General features: G+C 44.8%; 1 protein-coding gene across 8 annotated transcripts in view; it reads right to left on the bottom strand.

Annotated features, from left to right (window-relative positions):
* Positions 1-16,276, bottom strand: part of MAPK10 (mitogen-activated protein kinase 10) — a 231,044-nt gene that overhangs the window by 25,137 nt on the left and 189,631 nt on the right. For 7 of the 8 annotated variants that reach the window (XM_081877012.1, XM_081877013.1, XM_081877011.1 and 4 more), the window contains one exon: positions 1,990-2,172. In XM_081877012.1, coding sequence (XP_081733138.1) covers positions 1,990-2,172 — 183 coding nt within the window. Of the gene's footprint in view, positions 1-1,989; positions 2,173-14,710; positions 14,783-16,276 lie in introns of all 8 variants that reach the window. The other variant, XM_081877015.1, reaches the window with a different exon arrangement.

Genomic DNA, 16,276 nt, shown 5'->3' with positions numbered 1-16,276 from the left:
TTCGCACCCTGTGAAACATAAATGTGCAGTTTTTTAAAAAACAGCAACAGCGTGCCGCCCACCCATGACTTCCGAGCTTTCCCCGATCTCCTTCCCCCTTCCCCCTTTGTTTTGACAGATCAGGGAAGGCTCAGGAGTCACGGGCAGGTGGCCGTTGCCCAGGAGGGGCCAGCCTGGTAGTGCAGTTGGCTCTGGCTGGCTTCAGAAGCTGCTCACTGCCCTGGCACAGGAAAAATGGTGGGCGCCACAGAAGCGAGCGGCTCCTGAAGCCAGCCAGAGCCAACTGCGCTACCAGGCTGGCTCTGGGCTGCCACATTTCCTGGGGACAGATTTGCAAATCTGGGGACATTCCGAGACGAAATTTGTCCAGGGACAGATGTGCAAATCCGGGGACTGTCCCCGGGAACCAGGGACATCTGGTAACTCTACACAAGAAGGCTGCTGAGAGCATGGAGGAAATTGGTAATGGACAATTCCTCTATGCAGGAGTGGAAGATATTGGCAGAAGGCTTAATTAACCCTATAGTGCTTTCCTTGGTATGCAGGAAGTTGCCTTATGCTGATTCAAGGCTTTGATTCCTCCAGCTCAGGACTGTTTACATTGACCTGGAAGCAGCCCTCTAGGCTTTCAAGCAGGAGACAGTGCTATTTGGGGTTTCTGGAACTGGTCCTGCCTGAGCTGACAATGGTGGTCCCAGCGGTGGTATTGAAGACTCACAGACCGCTGGTCCTGAGGGACATCAACATCCCTGCTGAGGCCCCTCACTCAGGGCAAGCCATGACAACCATGGCACTATCTCCAACATGTCGCCAGCCCAAGGTGCTGGCTGGGCAAGAAGAGCATGATCTGAGAACAGGGGATATTAACATCAGCCTCTGATCCTGGTTGGATCACCTCCTGTTGGGGATTTAGGTGTTCAGCAGTTTCCCCCTCCTGCAGAGGAGGAGAGGGACCTATTCAGATGGTCTGCCTTCAAGGCTGGCAGATCCCTTTGGTTTCCAGATGGCTCTAGAGAACTTTACGGCTAATACAACTGGTTCTCCTGCTGAAGCCCTGGCTGATCCGTGGAATATACAGATGGCCCAGGCTGTTGACACAATCACCCTGGAGTGCCCTCTTCCACTTGATGGAGCCCAGCTGGCTCCTTGGTATACAACAGAGCTGAGGGCAATAACACGAGCCAGGAGAGGAGCTTGAACACAAGTGGAGAAAAACTCCAGACGAATGCAAGCAGACCCTCGTGAGTGCTGATCACCGAGCCTGCTCAATGGCGGTGAATACAGAAAATAAGGCATACTTTGCTCTTTCCACTGCAGTTTCACTGTGTTGTAGTGGAAAGGCCTTTTACAGTCTGGCCTGAAGGAGGTGCTAGAACGGATAGTGGCTCGTTGTGACCTGTTTGCAAAACACGTCGAAGATAAAATCGCCTTCCTCTTCCAGGACTTCTGATTCTACTGTGATTCTTCAAATCTGTGTTTTTATACTGTAAACTGCCCTGTGATCCTTGGGTGGAGGGCGGTACAGAAATTAATAATAAATAAAATTGCTTCAAATAAAAGTGTTGTTTGTTAATGGGACTGAACGAAAAATAGTTGGCAACTTTTCCTTTGAAATGTGGAGATTTGACCACAACCTTCTAGCAGGCTACTGTCCCTGTGACATTTCTGGTAGCACAGTTAGTAAATGCGTCACTTCACAGTGTTTTAATGTAGGAACTTTAAAATACCTATGAGCTTGTCTCCAGCTGCTTGTGTGAATGGGTTAATGGAGGACACATTTTCCAAGCCATGGTCTAAAGAGGAACATGAAACTATACATAGATTTATGTCTAGTCAGTGTCTGGAAGGCTGACCGCTACATATGCTGCCTTGAGTTCCATGATGGAAGAAAGAGAAGAAATAAACATAATAAAGACATTTCAAATGCAAGGCATGCCTAATCTCATAGAACTTGTTCATGCATGGTTCATACCCCTCCTTTACTCTTACCTTTGAGTTTGTTGTGTTCTGAATCGGCTGGGAAGAGAGAGTCTGGGAAGAGTTTGGGGAAAGTGAGGCCGGCGTATTTAGGTCTGTTTTCCACATAGTTCCGCACTGTGGGCTGGAGTTTCTTCATGAATTCTGGGCAGGGGGTTCCGAGCTGTTCAATTACCTTATTCCACTGGTCAATATCTGAGCAGAGATAGTTAAGGAAAGAAGAGGTGCAGATTCCCCCAACCCCATCCTCAAGCATTCCAAGGCATTTCTCCCAGTTTCCAAGTGATTGGCACATTTGGTGTCTGAAGAAGACCGATGTGGAAACTCAAAACCAGTGGTTCACTTTGGGAGAAATATCACGTTAAAGCAATTCCATCCGCCACCCACATAATCCCAACATATTCTATTAAAGCGTGGTTTTGCCTCACTGGTTTGGGTGGGATTATGGCAAAATTCGTACACCCACTTTGTGATTCAGCGCCCATCACAAACCTGCACTGCTCACAACTCCCTGCCTTTCCATTCTCGCCACATCACTAGCTTAGAGGTGCTTTATTACAATCATGTGGAGTGCTTTTCATGCCACCATTGGCAGCCCTAATGGGGAAGGACAACCGACGTGAGTCATCCACATGACTGATCCGTCCATGTGATCAAATCATCCAAACATTGCCAAGATGGGGTGGGAGCCACCGAAGAGGCAATATTTGCAGTGGCAACTATATCAGCAGCTGAACCACAAAGGTAATGCATAAATTGGCTTAAATAAGGCTTAGCATCATGATCCCATATCAACCATGAGTTTCCTCATGAGGTATCCAACTTTCTCAAAGCCTATTATTCGAGCAAAGTAGTTCTGCTTGCTGTTACTCTCAGAGAACTCAACAAAGACGATGGAAGTACATTGCATGAGCGGATCAGGGAATGAATGTAGTGCCAGCTTGCTCTATTCATCAGAACTGAATTGAACAGAAGTGAATTGAAAGTCCAGAGGTATACAAAATTGTGTGACCTCTTTGCAAGACCTCTCTGCCAAGGTAATTCCGCCTCTCTTTTTTGCACCTAATTATTCATGAGACACCTTGTATTATTTAAAAGCACAGGTTCTTCTAGGAAATAAGATGCTGCATAATGGAAGACACCCAGAATAAGTACCAGTAGGTAGAAATGCAGGTGATTTGTACACATGCATGAAGGTACATGCATTCTGTCTGTCAATTACATGTAGCAACCACTACTGGGGGAAAGATATAATTCTTGCTCCATTGTGTGCAAGCTAAATCCAAATGTTCCGGCTTCATCTTCTTTGTACAATTTTAAAAATACGGTTTGGCTTCCCCATGGCAGAAAATGAACCACGATGACCATTTTTTTCAAGCCCAAGTACTTCCACATGGAAATGTGTGGCAACCACTCTCCAGCTCCTTGGGCAACTATCACTACTCCTTGCTGCAATGAATTTGTGGCTGTTAATAAAGCCCTAAATGGCCTTCCAGGCACATTCCAGAACACAGAAGTCACTGTTCAGAAGCCTTAAAATCTACAATGAATGTGGTCAAATCAGGTGACAATAGGGGCATTGCTGTATACATTTTATATCCTGGTTCTCACACCAAAAACGTCGTTTGAAGTGCCCTGCTCACATATGCATCACTGCTCATAGCTGAAGTGTCTTATTTCTTCCTGTTTCCTAATACTAGAACCCGGGGCCATGCAATGGAGCTGAATGGTACATGATTCAGAATGGACCAAAGGAGGAAGTGCATAAAACAATATAATCTGCTGCCACAAGAGCCAATTTCAACAAGTGGATTAGACAAATGCATGAAAGGTGAGGCTATCAATAGCTACTAGTCACAGTGGCTGGATGCGACCTCCAGGACAAGAGGCAACATGCCTCTTCATACCACTGGGGATCAACAGCAGGACAGGGTTATCCACCCTGGGCTTCCCAGAGGCACCTGGGTAGCCACTGGGCAAACCAGGATGCAGAACTGGACAGGCCTTTGGTTTGATCCATTAGGGCTGCTTCTCTGTTTTCTTAGGCTCTTACTCTGCCATAGTCTGTCCTGATTTGAAACAAAGAGGGTGATAGTTCTTTGGTTAAATATATACTAGAAAATGAAACAAAACTATCTGTTGTTCAAAATGAATCTCACCAGCGCAGTCCATGAAATGGCAAGCTGCGCACTGCACGTCATTCTGCACTTATGAGCCTGCATTGGCATGCATATGCTCTAGGAGCAAGAGTAGGCTTTCTCAAACTCGGCCCTCCAGATGTTTTTGGCCTACAACCCCCTTGATCCCTAGCTAGCAGGACCAGTGGTCAGGGATGATGGGAATTGTCAGAACATCTGGGGGTGCTGAGTTTGAGGTAGCCTGAGCAGGAGTGAGATCCACCCAACCCCAACTCAGATATTTGATGTCTAGTGACCAGGGAACCAGGAGATAGAACCCTGGAGACTTTAACAACTAACCCTAATGCTTCGTAAAGATGCCCACAACCATCCTCCCCCAAAAAGGCAAAAGTGATTCATGTGAGATGTACCAGGAAAATTAGGAATGTCCCACGAGTGTGTGAGATTGGGATGGAAGTGGGGAGGAACAGACCAAGAATTCAGCAGATATGAGTGGAACATACTGCTCACATTCCACTGGGTAGAGTAGGGTGAAGTTGAGAAGCAACAGATTGATAAAGCTAAACTAGGGTAGTTTAACAGATCTCTTGTTAAAAAGCTGTAGACAGGTAGGAAAGATGTTGGGGGCTATTGTTAAGTATGGATGGGTACCTGCCAACATCTACACCCCATCAGGAAGCCCAGTATTGACCCACCCCCATACCCCTCATTTTGATCATCCAGCTGGTCATTACTGCCTGCCCACTTGCCCTCTCTAAGCATGTGAAGGGTGACAAGCAAGGAGGAGGAGGAAGAAAAAGACATCCACTTGCCTTGGTCTCTACTTGTTGGAAGTGGTATGGATTGGCCCAGAGGAGTGGGCAAGCAAACAGGAAGTGGTGACCACGGGAAGGAAGCAAGGGGAGACCCAAAGGCCTCTTGACTAAGTGCCAACTCCGCCTCCCATAAACCTGGAACTGACACTAGACAGTTCTTTTGGGCACAGAAATCAGTATGTTGGAAGCCACAGAGATGAATGCCAGACATGTTGGCATCATTTCATATAAATCACATGGATGAGGAAAGAATATTTTTTAATATTCGGAGAAAATAGGCTGAGTTATTGCCACTGGCTTAGCTACTTTCCAGTTAAGGAGGACACCACCTCCTTCCCAACACAAGAAGGCCCTTCTTCCATCAATTTTGTGGCATCTCTAACTTCTAATTCTTTTCACAATGAGAGTGGGAGAGACACATAAAACCGGCGCCCAATCTCAACTACATATAAAGTACCTGAAGCCCCACTAATACTGAGAGGAATGGAGAAACCGGCAGAAATATAACCACCCTCACAATCACGATCAGAAAATCATCTACTCAAGGACAGGTACAACAAGTAACTTGATACCTTTGATTGGGCCACTCCTGCCAGTACAGCAGTGGGAAAGGACTTTTGATTGTAACATACGGAAATGAAAACACAACGGGAATATTAGGTTATTATAGAGCAATCCGCAACCCATATCAGTATATACAGCACGAAGATTAGATCCACTGAGATTAGGTGAAGGGATGAAATGCTTTAATAACAGGCTGGGTACATGCAGGTTGGCTCAAAAACACACCAATACTTAAAGCAGCTGCAAATATGGGTCATAGCACAGAACAAATTCTAAGCATTTTGTCTCCTTGGGGAGTTCACAGCACAAATACCCACGCTGTTGGGCCACCCAGAAGGCTCACTGTGCTTTATAAAATGCCCAGGGAATTACAGGATCACCAGCCGACGAGACATATACTACTCACAGAGGGGGAAATACAAATGCAGTCATTTAGGATCATTCCAGCTTGCTGTTTCTAGTTCGCTGACATTACTAACAGTGTAGCGCTGCTAAGAGACACCCTTCTAGCACACAGATACAGAATCAGGAACATGGCGTGCTAAGACTATGCAGCAGCACAGTCCAAGGCACTGCAAGCAGTACTCAAATAATTAGGGTGGAGGGAGGAGGGATGGCAAGCTTTCATAAAGTTCACCTGTTCCAACCCGCCCGTCCCTTCCCATTTTAGCCACGCCCCCTCCATTTTTGCATTCTAATAACAGTATCTAAGGGGAGCATCAAAAAATGTCAGGGGCCTTCTTTCGCACCCTTTGAAACTTAAATGCACAGGGGAGAATTAAGATTAGTAGGATGTATGGTGTGATGTTAAAAAAAACAACCCAAAAAACTAAGAGAAATCCCCAAACACCTCCCAGCCATTGCATTTATTACCAGTATTCTTTGAAGTAAACAGTGTGCTCCTCTGTTAAGCCTACCCTCTTCCCATCCCTACGGAACCTAGGATTTGCGATTTTTGAAAGCATGAACAAGCACAGATCCATGGAGGAACATCTGCACTGGTGCCAGCACTTCTTGGATCTGTCTAGATTACCTGTTTGTGTACGTCTGACAGGGTAAGTAACGAAAGCTGCTACCAAATTAGAGTTAGCCATGAATTTCAACATCCTGTTATGCTTTGCCCTAACTGGTATTGGTGGGCATGGGGGACCTTGTTATGGCACGACCTGGTTATTGGTGGGCATAGGAGCCAACTCCTAGAGGCTGAGGTCCCTTTGGGCTCCCCAATAAAATATTTGAGCCCCCCTTCCCCCCCAAAAAAACACACTGTTGGACATTGCTATTCAAATGGTATATGCCACATCTTGTGCCCACCCGGAAATATCTTATTCAAGTTGGTACCCCTGTAGGTGTCTCTGCTTTTTAAGATGCTGTCACCTTGCCAACAAAGGTCCGTATAGTTAAAGCTATGGTTTCCCCAGTAGTGATGGATGGAAGTGAGAGCTGGACCATAAAGAAGGCCGGTCGCCGAAGAATTGATGCTTTTGAATTATGGCACTGGAGGAGACTCTTGAGAGTCCCATGGACTGCAAGAAGATCAAACCTCTCCATTCTGAAGGAAATCAGCCCTGAGTGCTCACTGGAAGGACAGATCCTGAAGCTGAGGCTCCATTACTTTGGCACCTCATGAGAAGAGAAGACTCCCTGGAAAAACCCTGATGTTGGGAAAGATGGAGGGCACAAGGAGAAGGGGACGTCAGAGGACGAGATGGTTGGACAGTGTTCTCGAAGCTGCCAGCATGAGTTTGACCAAACTGCGGGAGGCAGTGGAAGACAGGAGTGCCTGGCGTGCTCGGGTCCATGGGGTCACGAAGAGTCGGACATGACTAAACGACTGAACAACAACAACAACCCCTGTAGGTGGGGAATAATGGACATGAATGGAACATGGAGCTGTTCCAGGTACCAGGGATGTGAGCTACAGCCGCCTGAAGGGAACAGAGAGCAGCTATGCATGCAGAGTGCAAAGTGGGGGGGGGGGGTGACGACTGCTGAGAAGATCTGTGTCTTGCTTAGGAAAGATGCCCTGCAAATGAGAACAAAGGGACTAGAGAAAATGTTGCACAGCCTTACAGGAAACGGAGTGCACAGCTAATAGCATCTCTCCCTATTTGTTTAAGAATACCAACACAATTAAGGGCGAATTTCAAACAAATCATCAGCTGCTAGTGGCTGGTTTCTAGGGAGATATTTCTATAGCAAAATGCTTTTAATGGTTTAATTATAGAGGTTCTGTGAACAAATTTTAATAAGTATGCAGCTGTTTGAAAGTATCTGGGCTTTTAAAAAATGCATTATATAGGACATCTTTGGTGAGGTTTATCATTTCTTTTCCTTCTGGTAGTTTATTTGAAAGAGGTTTTTTTAAAATAAAATAAAATCCATGTTTCTATGCACATATGGGCTATGATGAGTTGAATCCGTGACATGTAAGGAAAACCAATTACTAACTTTTTAGTATAAAAAGATGAAGGAGTAGAAGAAGAAAAGCAGGGGAAGTGTGCAATACGAGGAGGAATCCTCATATTTCTGTTACGGGTAGTTGTTCTAAACCATGTGCTAGATGGTGAAGAAGAAAAAAGATAACTATGGGAAGGAAAGATGCTGCTAATTTTCAACAAAAGGTAACACACATTGTGCCAGGGACCGTGCTGAGGAGAGCAGCACTGAGGAAGAATGGTGGGAGTCACACCCTCCCCCTGATCCTGAATCTTCCCAGAAGCAGGAGGCCGGTATAGATTTGGAACAGTGGTTTGCAGAGGGGCATAGTCCAGAAGGCAGAAGCTGGGAAATACTGGATGGGGAACAGTTAGCAGAAGAAACACTGGAAGAGAGGGTTAACAGATTCGCAGTCTCTGGACAGCATTCACACACCCCTTCTCCAAAGACACAAGAGAGCTCAGAAAGTCTCGGAACAGAAAGCGCAGAGGGTACAAACTCAGATTACAAGATGTAGGAGTGACGTAGATTAACAGGGACAGAGGGGAGGAGTGAGCCTTAATTGGGAGCACCGCCATTTCTAGGGAGACATATTCTTTTTTCTCTCACTGTGATTATTAAAGAATCTAACTGGTAAGACATTTCTTTCGTTTGATCTTCTTATTTAGTGCCATGGGGGAGGAAGCCAATTTCCCCGAAGCCTGACACATCGTTATGGCGTAACTCTGTCACAAGGCTGCAAATCTTATGGTCCACCAAGCCAAACACAGCACAATAGCTATGCAGGGTGCTTGAGATCTCCCCTCCTGATATTTTTGCAGTCCCGGGTTAGAAGCAATAAGAAGGCATTTATCAAGCCCGAGTTGGACCACCAGATATGGTTGGTGGGTTGAGTTTGGCTTGGTGGGTCACAAGTAGACTAGACCAGGCCCTCTTCTGGGGAAAGAGAAAAAAAAGGATCATCCGGAAAATTTGGATAACAAACATTACTGGGTAGATCCACTACCCTGATCTGATTTCTCCAAGCCTCTCATGACATACCTTGCCGAGTGTGCCAGCAGTGGGTGACTGAAATGCTGCCATTTTAAATTGCTCCCAAACGGCCCAGAGCTACAATTCGTCATTCTCACTTCCTGAAATACCAAAATGCAGCTGCCCTTTGGAAAACGAGCTTGTTCAAATCCTGCGATGCAGTTCCCCAGCCGAAAAATATGTACAAAAATGTATATAATATTAGGAGGGCATGTGTATAAGAATTCATGTATTTGTGGAAACAAATGCATTTTATCTGGGGAAATTGCTTGCAAATATGTGTCTATTAGGAGACACTAAACAACTGCTGAATTTTCACCAGGACTCCCCGCCCTGCACGCAACCTGATGTGGAAATGTGGTGAACTACAATTCAGATTGGATCAGTTCAGTTCATCATCTGTCCCTAATTGTGTGTACTTGCATTTGATGATGTTTTCGCCTTAATTATAGTCTATGGGATTGAAATGTTTAATTTTCCTTCAGCTTTTTCCACCATCCTGTTCTCTCTGCAACGTGAGGAGTGGTCAAGTTGCATTTAAAATAAAAAGTTGGTAGTTACAGACTGCAGAACTGCAGCTGCTGGTAAATCCATCAGACAGGTCCACTGATTCAGCAAGGATGGAGGCATCAAACAGCACCTTGCTTCACACCTGGAGTCAGCCCTGTAGATGTGCACCATACAAACAACTTGGTGGCCAAGCTGCTATACTGGCTTCACTTTAGGGGTGGTTGTGGCATTGGCAGAATCCCACATACATTACAATCCTTTGTCCATTCCCTACTTCCCCTGCCCCCTACCCAGGCTTTCTTCAGCATTGAGTACCAAAAATCTGCTGCCGGATATCAAATACTTCTAACCATTCTCAAAAATGGTGACAATTTTGCACAACAAAACTGGGCGTCAAGCCTACAAAGTGTATTGGCTGGAAGAGGTTCAACATGTTGGTGGAGAAATCACTGAATGTGATATTAAGCATGAATGAACATAAAGAGAAAGCCAGACAGATGAATACATAGCTATGAACCCGTGAATGAAATTCACATTATGACTCAAGGTTTTATCCTCCCCTGTCCCTTCCTTTGCATTCAGTAGGTACTACATGCACAGATCTTATGGGAAAACGGTCCCCCGCCATAATTCCTTTAACTTGAAGGAAACGAAACTGTACCAGCGATAAGGGAGGCTCAGCTTAGTATATGTTTAAATGTGTTGATTGGGATTTATATAGAGTAAGAACATCAATCAGAACAAATCTGAAAAATGCCACTGAGCAGCAAATATGGAAAGTAACTAGTGTGCAAACTGGGACACTATGGCCATGGATTAAAAATGAAGAATGGGGAAGGGGAATAAAAGGGTGATGTTGCAGAAAAGGCTTGCTCCCATGAGTATTATGTGAAGAGGCCAATCCTTTTTGTTTGAAATCTGTTTTGCGTTTTTTTAATGTAGGAACAAAATAGTTAGTTAGCTCTGTGCACACTCACATTTTTAGGGATGTACTTAAGTGTCTGCTTAACAATCTTAAACAAGTGTCTGTTTAAGATATTTGCTGGATGTCAAACTCAGCCAAGAGCATAAGGTCAAACAGATTCCTCACTGGCCTTGCAGACAACTTCGTTGTCCAGAAAGTGGGAGAAGCAACAAGAGGAACAGCCATTTTAGATCTGGTCCTAACCAATGTTGATGACCTGGTTAGTGGGGTAGAAGTGGAAGGATCATTAGGCGCGAGTGATCATGCTCTTTTGAAGTTTACAATACAGCGGAAAGGAGCAGCCAAGCATACTAGGACTCAATTTCTTGACTTTAAGAAAGCCGACTTCATAAAACTTAGGGAAGTGCTGGGTGAGATCCCATGGACAGTAATACTAAAAGGAAAGGGAGTTCATGATGGCTGGGAGTTTGTTAAGAGGGAGATAGTAAAAGCACAACTTCAGGCAATACCAATGAGACGGAAACATGGAAGGTGCCTAAAGAAGCCAGGGTGGCTATCTAAAGAACTTTTAACTGAGTTAAGATTTAAAAAGGATGTGTACAAAAAATGGAAAAGGGGGGAAACCACCAAAGAGGAATTCAAACAAATAGCCAGCACGTGTAGACACAAAGTCAGAAAAGCTAAAGCACAGAATGAACTCAGGCTTGCTAGAGAGGTTAAAAGCAACAAAAAAGGCTTTTATGGGTATGTTCGTAGCAAAAGGAAGAACAAAGAAACAGTGGGGTAACTCAGAGGAGAAGATGGTGAAATGCAAACAGGGGACACAGAAAGGGCTGAACTCCTCAATGCCTTCTTTGCCTCAGTCTTCTCCGATAAAGAAAACAATGCCCGACCTGAAGAATTTGGAGCAAATGATTCAGCAGAGGAAACACAGCCCAGAATAACTAAGGAGATAGTACAAGAATACTTGGCTAGTTTAGATGTATTCAAGTCTCCAGGGCCAGATGAACTGCATCCAAGAGTATTAAAAGAACTGGCAGATGTGATCTCAGAACCACTGGTGGTCATCTTTGAGAATTCCTGGAGAACAGGCGAAGTCCCGGCAGACTGGAGGAGGGCAAATGTTGTCCCTATTTTCAAAAAGGGGAAAAGAGAGGACCCAAATAATTACCGCCCAGTCAGTCTGACATCAATACCAGGGAAGATTCTGGAGCAGATCATTAAGCAAACAGTCTGTGAGCACCTAGAAAGGAATGCTGTGATCACCAATAGTCAGCATGGATTTCTGAAAAATAAGTCATGTCAGACTAACCTGATCTCGTTTTTTGACAGAATTACAAGCCTGGTAGATGAAGGGAACGCAGTGGATGTAGCCTACCTTGATTTCAGCAAGGCATTTGACAAGGTTCCCCATGATATTCTTGTAAAGAAGCTGGTAAAATGCGGTCTTGACTATGCTACCACTCAGTGGATTTGTAACTGGCTGACTGACCGAACCCAAAGGGTGCTCATCAATGGTTCCTCTTCATCCTGGAGAAGAGTGACTAGTGGGGTGCCACAGGGCTCTGTCTTGGGCCCGGTCTTATTCAACATCTTTATCAACGACTTGGATGATGGACTCAAGGGCATCCTGATCAAATTTGCAGACGACACCAAACTGGGAGGGGTGGCTAACACCCCAGAGGACAGGATCACACTTCAAAACGACCTTGACAGATTAGAGAACTGGGCCAAAACAAACAAGATGAATTTTAACAGGGAGAAATGTAAAGTATTGCACTTGGGCAAAAAAAATGAGAGGCACAAATACAAGATGGGTGACACCTGGCTTGAGAGCAGTACATGTGAAAAGGATCTAGGAGTCTTGGTTGACCACAAACTTGACATGAGCCAACAGTGTGACGCGGCAGCTAAAAAAGCCAATGCAATTCTGGGCTGCATCAATAGGAGTATTGCATCTAGATCAAGGGAAGTAATAGTGCCACTGTATTCTGCTCTGGTCAGACCTCACCTGGAGTACTGTGTCCAGTTCTGGGCACCACAGTTCAAGAAGGACACTGACAAACTGGAACGTGTCCAGAGGAGGGCAACCAAAATGGTCAAAGGCCTGGAAACGATGCCTTATGAAGAACGGCTAAGGGAGCTGGGCATGTTTAGCCTGGAGAAGAGGAGGTTAAGGGGTGATATGATAGCCATGTTCAAATATATAAAAGGATGTCACATAGAGGAGGGAGAAAGGTTGTTTTCTGCTGCCCCAGAGAAGCGGACACGGAGCAATGGTTCCAAACTACAAGAAAAAAGATTCCACCTAAACATTAGGAAGAACTTCCTGACAGTAAGAGCTGTTCGACAGTGGAATTTGCTGCCAAGGAGTGTGGTGGAGTCTCCTTCTTTGGAGGTCTTTAAGCAGAGGCTTGACAACCATATGTCAGGAGTGCTCTGATGGTGTTTCCTGCTTGGCAGGGGGTTGGACTCGATGGCCCTTGTGGTCTCTTCCAACTCTATGATTCTATGATTCTATGATTCTATGCTATCAACGTATGAGCTCAGAGGAACATACACCCAGGCAAATGTGCAAAGGTTTGGAAAACTTCGGCAAAACACATATTTGTAAACATGTGTGTCATATAGATCCAACCAGGGGTTTGAGGGGCAAATTGTCCCTGGTGAGGTCCTCTAGGTAGTGACCCTCAACCACCCATCCACTATCTCAAAAGCCCACAATGTCTCAGAGCAAAGCTAAATTGGGTACTTGAAGGGATGCAGTTTTCTAGACCCACCCACTCACAGAAAGGTAACTAGCCCAAAAGGGCATCAGTGCCAATGGGGCCAAAACACATGTCAACAGCACCCTAAAGTGCCAGGGAGATTGGGGCAAGATAGAGGGTGCTGGATCAGAAAGCTGGGATTAGCCATGGCTCTCTGTTGAGTCAAGACTTGGTAACGTACATGAGTTTTTGGGTGAAAGCTATTATTAAAATCATCTTCCAGAACATCTGACTCACTCAGTAAATATAAATTAGAAATTACTCCCAGTTATGAAACCCAGTAAAGATATTGCTATAGAAGCACTGCAGTCCATGTGTAATTCATTCCTTTGTATTATCACACTGACTCATCTCCTTCTGAGTCACCCATCTAAGATACAATATCCTCAGGTGTATCATTCTGTGCCACGATGTGCTGGTAAGAATTTCAGATTTCTTTGTCTGTGTTTGCTGTTCCAGTGTTACCGCACCATCAATGAGATCCATTATGACACAGATGGAATGGGAACCTTCAGCACTCCAGATGTTGGTGGATTACAACTTGCATCATCCCTGATCACTGGCTGGGGCTGATGGGATTTGTAGTCCAACAAGATCTGGAAGGCCGCAACTTCCCCATGCTTGCTTTGCAAGAAAGGGAGTGTTGCTGCAGTGCTCAGTATTAAATACGAAACCCGCTCCACTCTGAGGAATCAGGGTAGATACTGAGGAATAAACTATCAGAACTCCTTGGAAGACCTGGAATAGCTCAGTAAGTAGAGTACGGAACTCTTAATCTCAGGGCCCTACGTTGGTCCCTTCCAACTCTACATTTCTATGAGTCTATGAATCTTATGTGCTGCAAAAGCTGATCTAGGAAACCATCTATAAGAATACAGCAGCCTCCCATTTATCCAACCTCAGTGAACTGCATGTCATCAGTGTTCCCTCTCTCTTTCATATGTTTGCATATTCATTCTTCTACCTATATTGGGAGAGTTCCTTAGGCCAAAAGAGAAGATAAAAGCGTATGGAGGGGAATAAATATATTCATTAAAAATGGAAATAAATGTTCTCCCAGACTAACCCTTGTTGATCTCTTTATCAATTTTTTCCCTGGAAATGCTTCAGGCCTGTTTGGATACAGGAGGTTCTATTATAACAATGAAAATTTATAGAACGGTGTCTTAGCCAGGAGGAGGTTGCTAGCCTCTAAAAAAATTCTATGGCACACATTTTGTTCCATAAGTGGGGGACCTTTGGCCCTTCCGATGTTGCTGCACTAGAACTCCCATAATCCCTGGCCATTTGATATCCTAGTTGGGGCTGATAGTTCAGCCTCATCTGGAGAGACAGAGATTCCTCATCCCTGTTCTGTTGCATCACACATAACTTTTCAAGAAAAGGTGTGTCATGTTGATTGTGAGGCATCCTTGTACTGTCCATTCCATTCCTCGAGGTACAATAAAAGACTGCAAGCATTATAGCACTCCAAATGGGCAGGAGGTAATAAAGGGGAGTGGGAAATGGTGCCTAGAGAGGCCCACAACCTAGGAAGGATACGATCCGTGCCAGGAAACAACACAGCACCTTTAATCATTTCTCCCATGATGCACCCTACTGACCACATGTCAACTGAAAACAAAAATGAAATGAAGGTAAACAAGAACAACAACAAGAACAACAACAACAGAACAACAAATAAATGAGAAGACTTATCTGGTTGGGTCAACAGAACAGGCATGATTCCTTGCTTCTATGACTCCTGGGAAGAATCAAGTATGGCTGATTCTGGAGTTCTGGAGCTCCTCTTCTTAGAAAGCAGAACCAGAAAGTCACAGAACGCCGCCTGCCCACTGTTGCATCCATCTATTCCTGTCCTCTTACAACCTCCTTATAAGACAACCAGCAGAAAACAGCTGCTGCAGATACAAGTTGTATTGGACAAGACTCCAAGGGAGCAGCAGGTGGAGGAGGAGCCAAGCTCTTCTCTTGCCCCTGTGAGACCCAAACTGAAAGCTCTCCTACTGTGATGTGAACACAACCCTACAGCTCTGGTGCTTAGATTTCACTCTCCTGAATAAAAGCTTCCCCAACGTTTATGCCTGCAAATAAGCAGCATACTGATGGAACAACCTTTCAAGGAGTATTTCCATGCATATCCCCACGGAGTGATTAGTTGCATCTGGTAGATACAAATGTGTGGACAATTCAACCTTTTCCCCATCCTTCCTGCCCCCCATCAAGGCCTGATTTCCATCCGTATCTCAGCAGTGAGAAAGGAAGGAGGGGGATATTTCATTTCCCAAGCAAATGTCCTTCTGAGTGCCAAGGTCTCATTTTTTTTTTGCTTTTTAGAAATGGAATGTCCTTTGGGCAATCACTTCTTTGAGTACAAAAGATGGCTTACATTAAATTTTCCAGTTGGGAGAAGGAGTTGGGCAGAACAGAGAGAGGGGGAGTGGGTAGCTAGGGGTAGAACGGTTAATCTTTATTGCTAAATATGTCTATACTTGCCTATGTGCACGAGAGTGATGCAGAAAGAAAGAAAGAAAGAAAGAAAGAAAGAAAGAAAGAAAGAAAGAAAGAAATTCAGTGAACAGAGTAAGACCTAAGGCTAGCTACTGTTTGTCACCATAGCTTTGTGACCATAATTAAATGACTAATTTAAAAATATAGGTGTCATCTGCATCCTTATAAGCATATTGGTTTCTATCCTAAAGAGATCTTATTTTCTGGAGACATATGCAAATCAACTTGCCTTTAGCCTGTAGCAAAGGAGCTGCAGTTTCCCCCTTATAAGCTGAAATCCCAGCAGCTAAATGACCAAGGCTTCTAACATAGCATTGCTTAGAAATGTGATTCAGTTGTCTGGGGAATCCACTTATTTGCTGCAGTATAACACCTTTTGGGATTCATGAACTTAACAAAGCCAAATTCAAAATAAAGGTTGCAGGATGGTTTTGCATGGCATGTAGGATAGCACCGGCTTCAGACTGCAAACATACATTCCCAGTAGGTTGAGGAAGGGGGGGGGGGACAGCCTCTCTGCTTTCCAAATGGAAAAGTAGAGCAAGTGATACCCTTCCCAGTTAATCAAGAGCTGAACTGCTGGCCTGAAGGTGACTA

This window comes from Podarcis erhardii, assembly GCF_964252035.2.
Source record: "Podarcis erhardii genome assembly, chromosome: 9".
NCBI classification, from domain to species: domain Eukaryota; kingdom Metazoa; phylum Chordata; class Lepidosauria; order Squamata; family Lacertidae; genus Podarcis; species Podarcis erhardii.
Note: the sequence above shows the minus strand (reverse complement) of the source record. Positions and strands in the feature narration are given on the sequence as shown.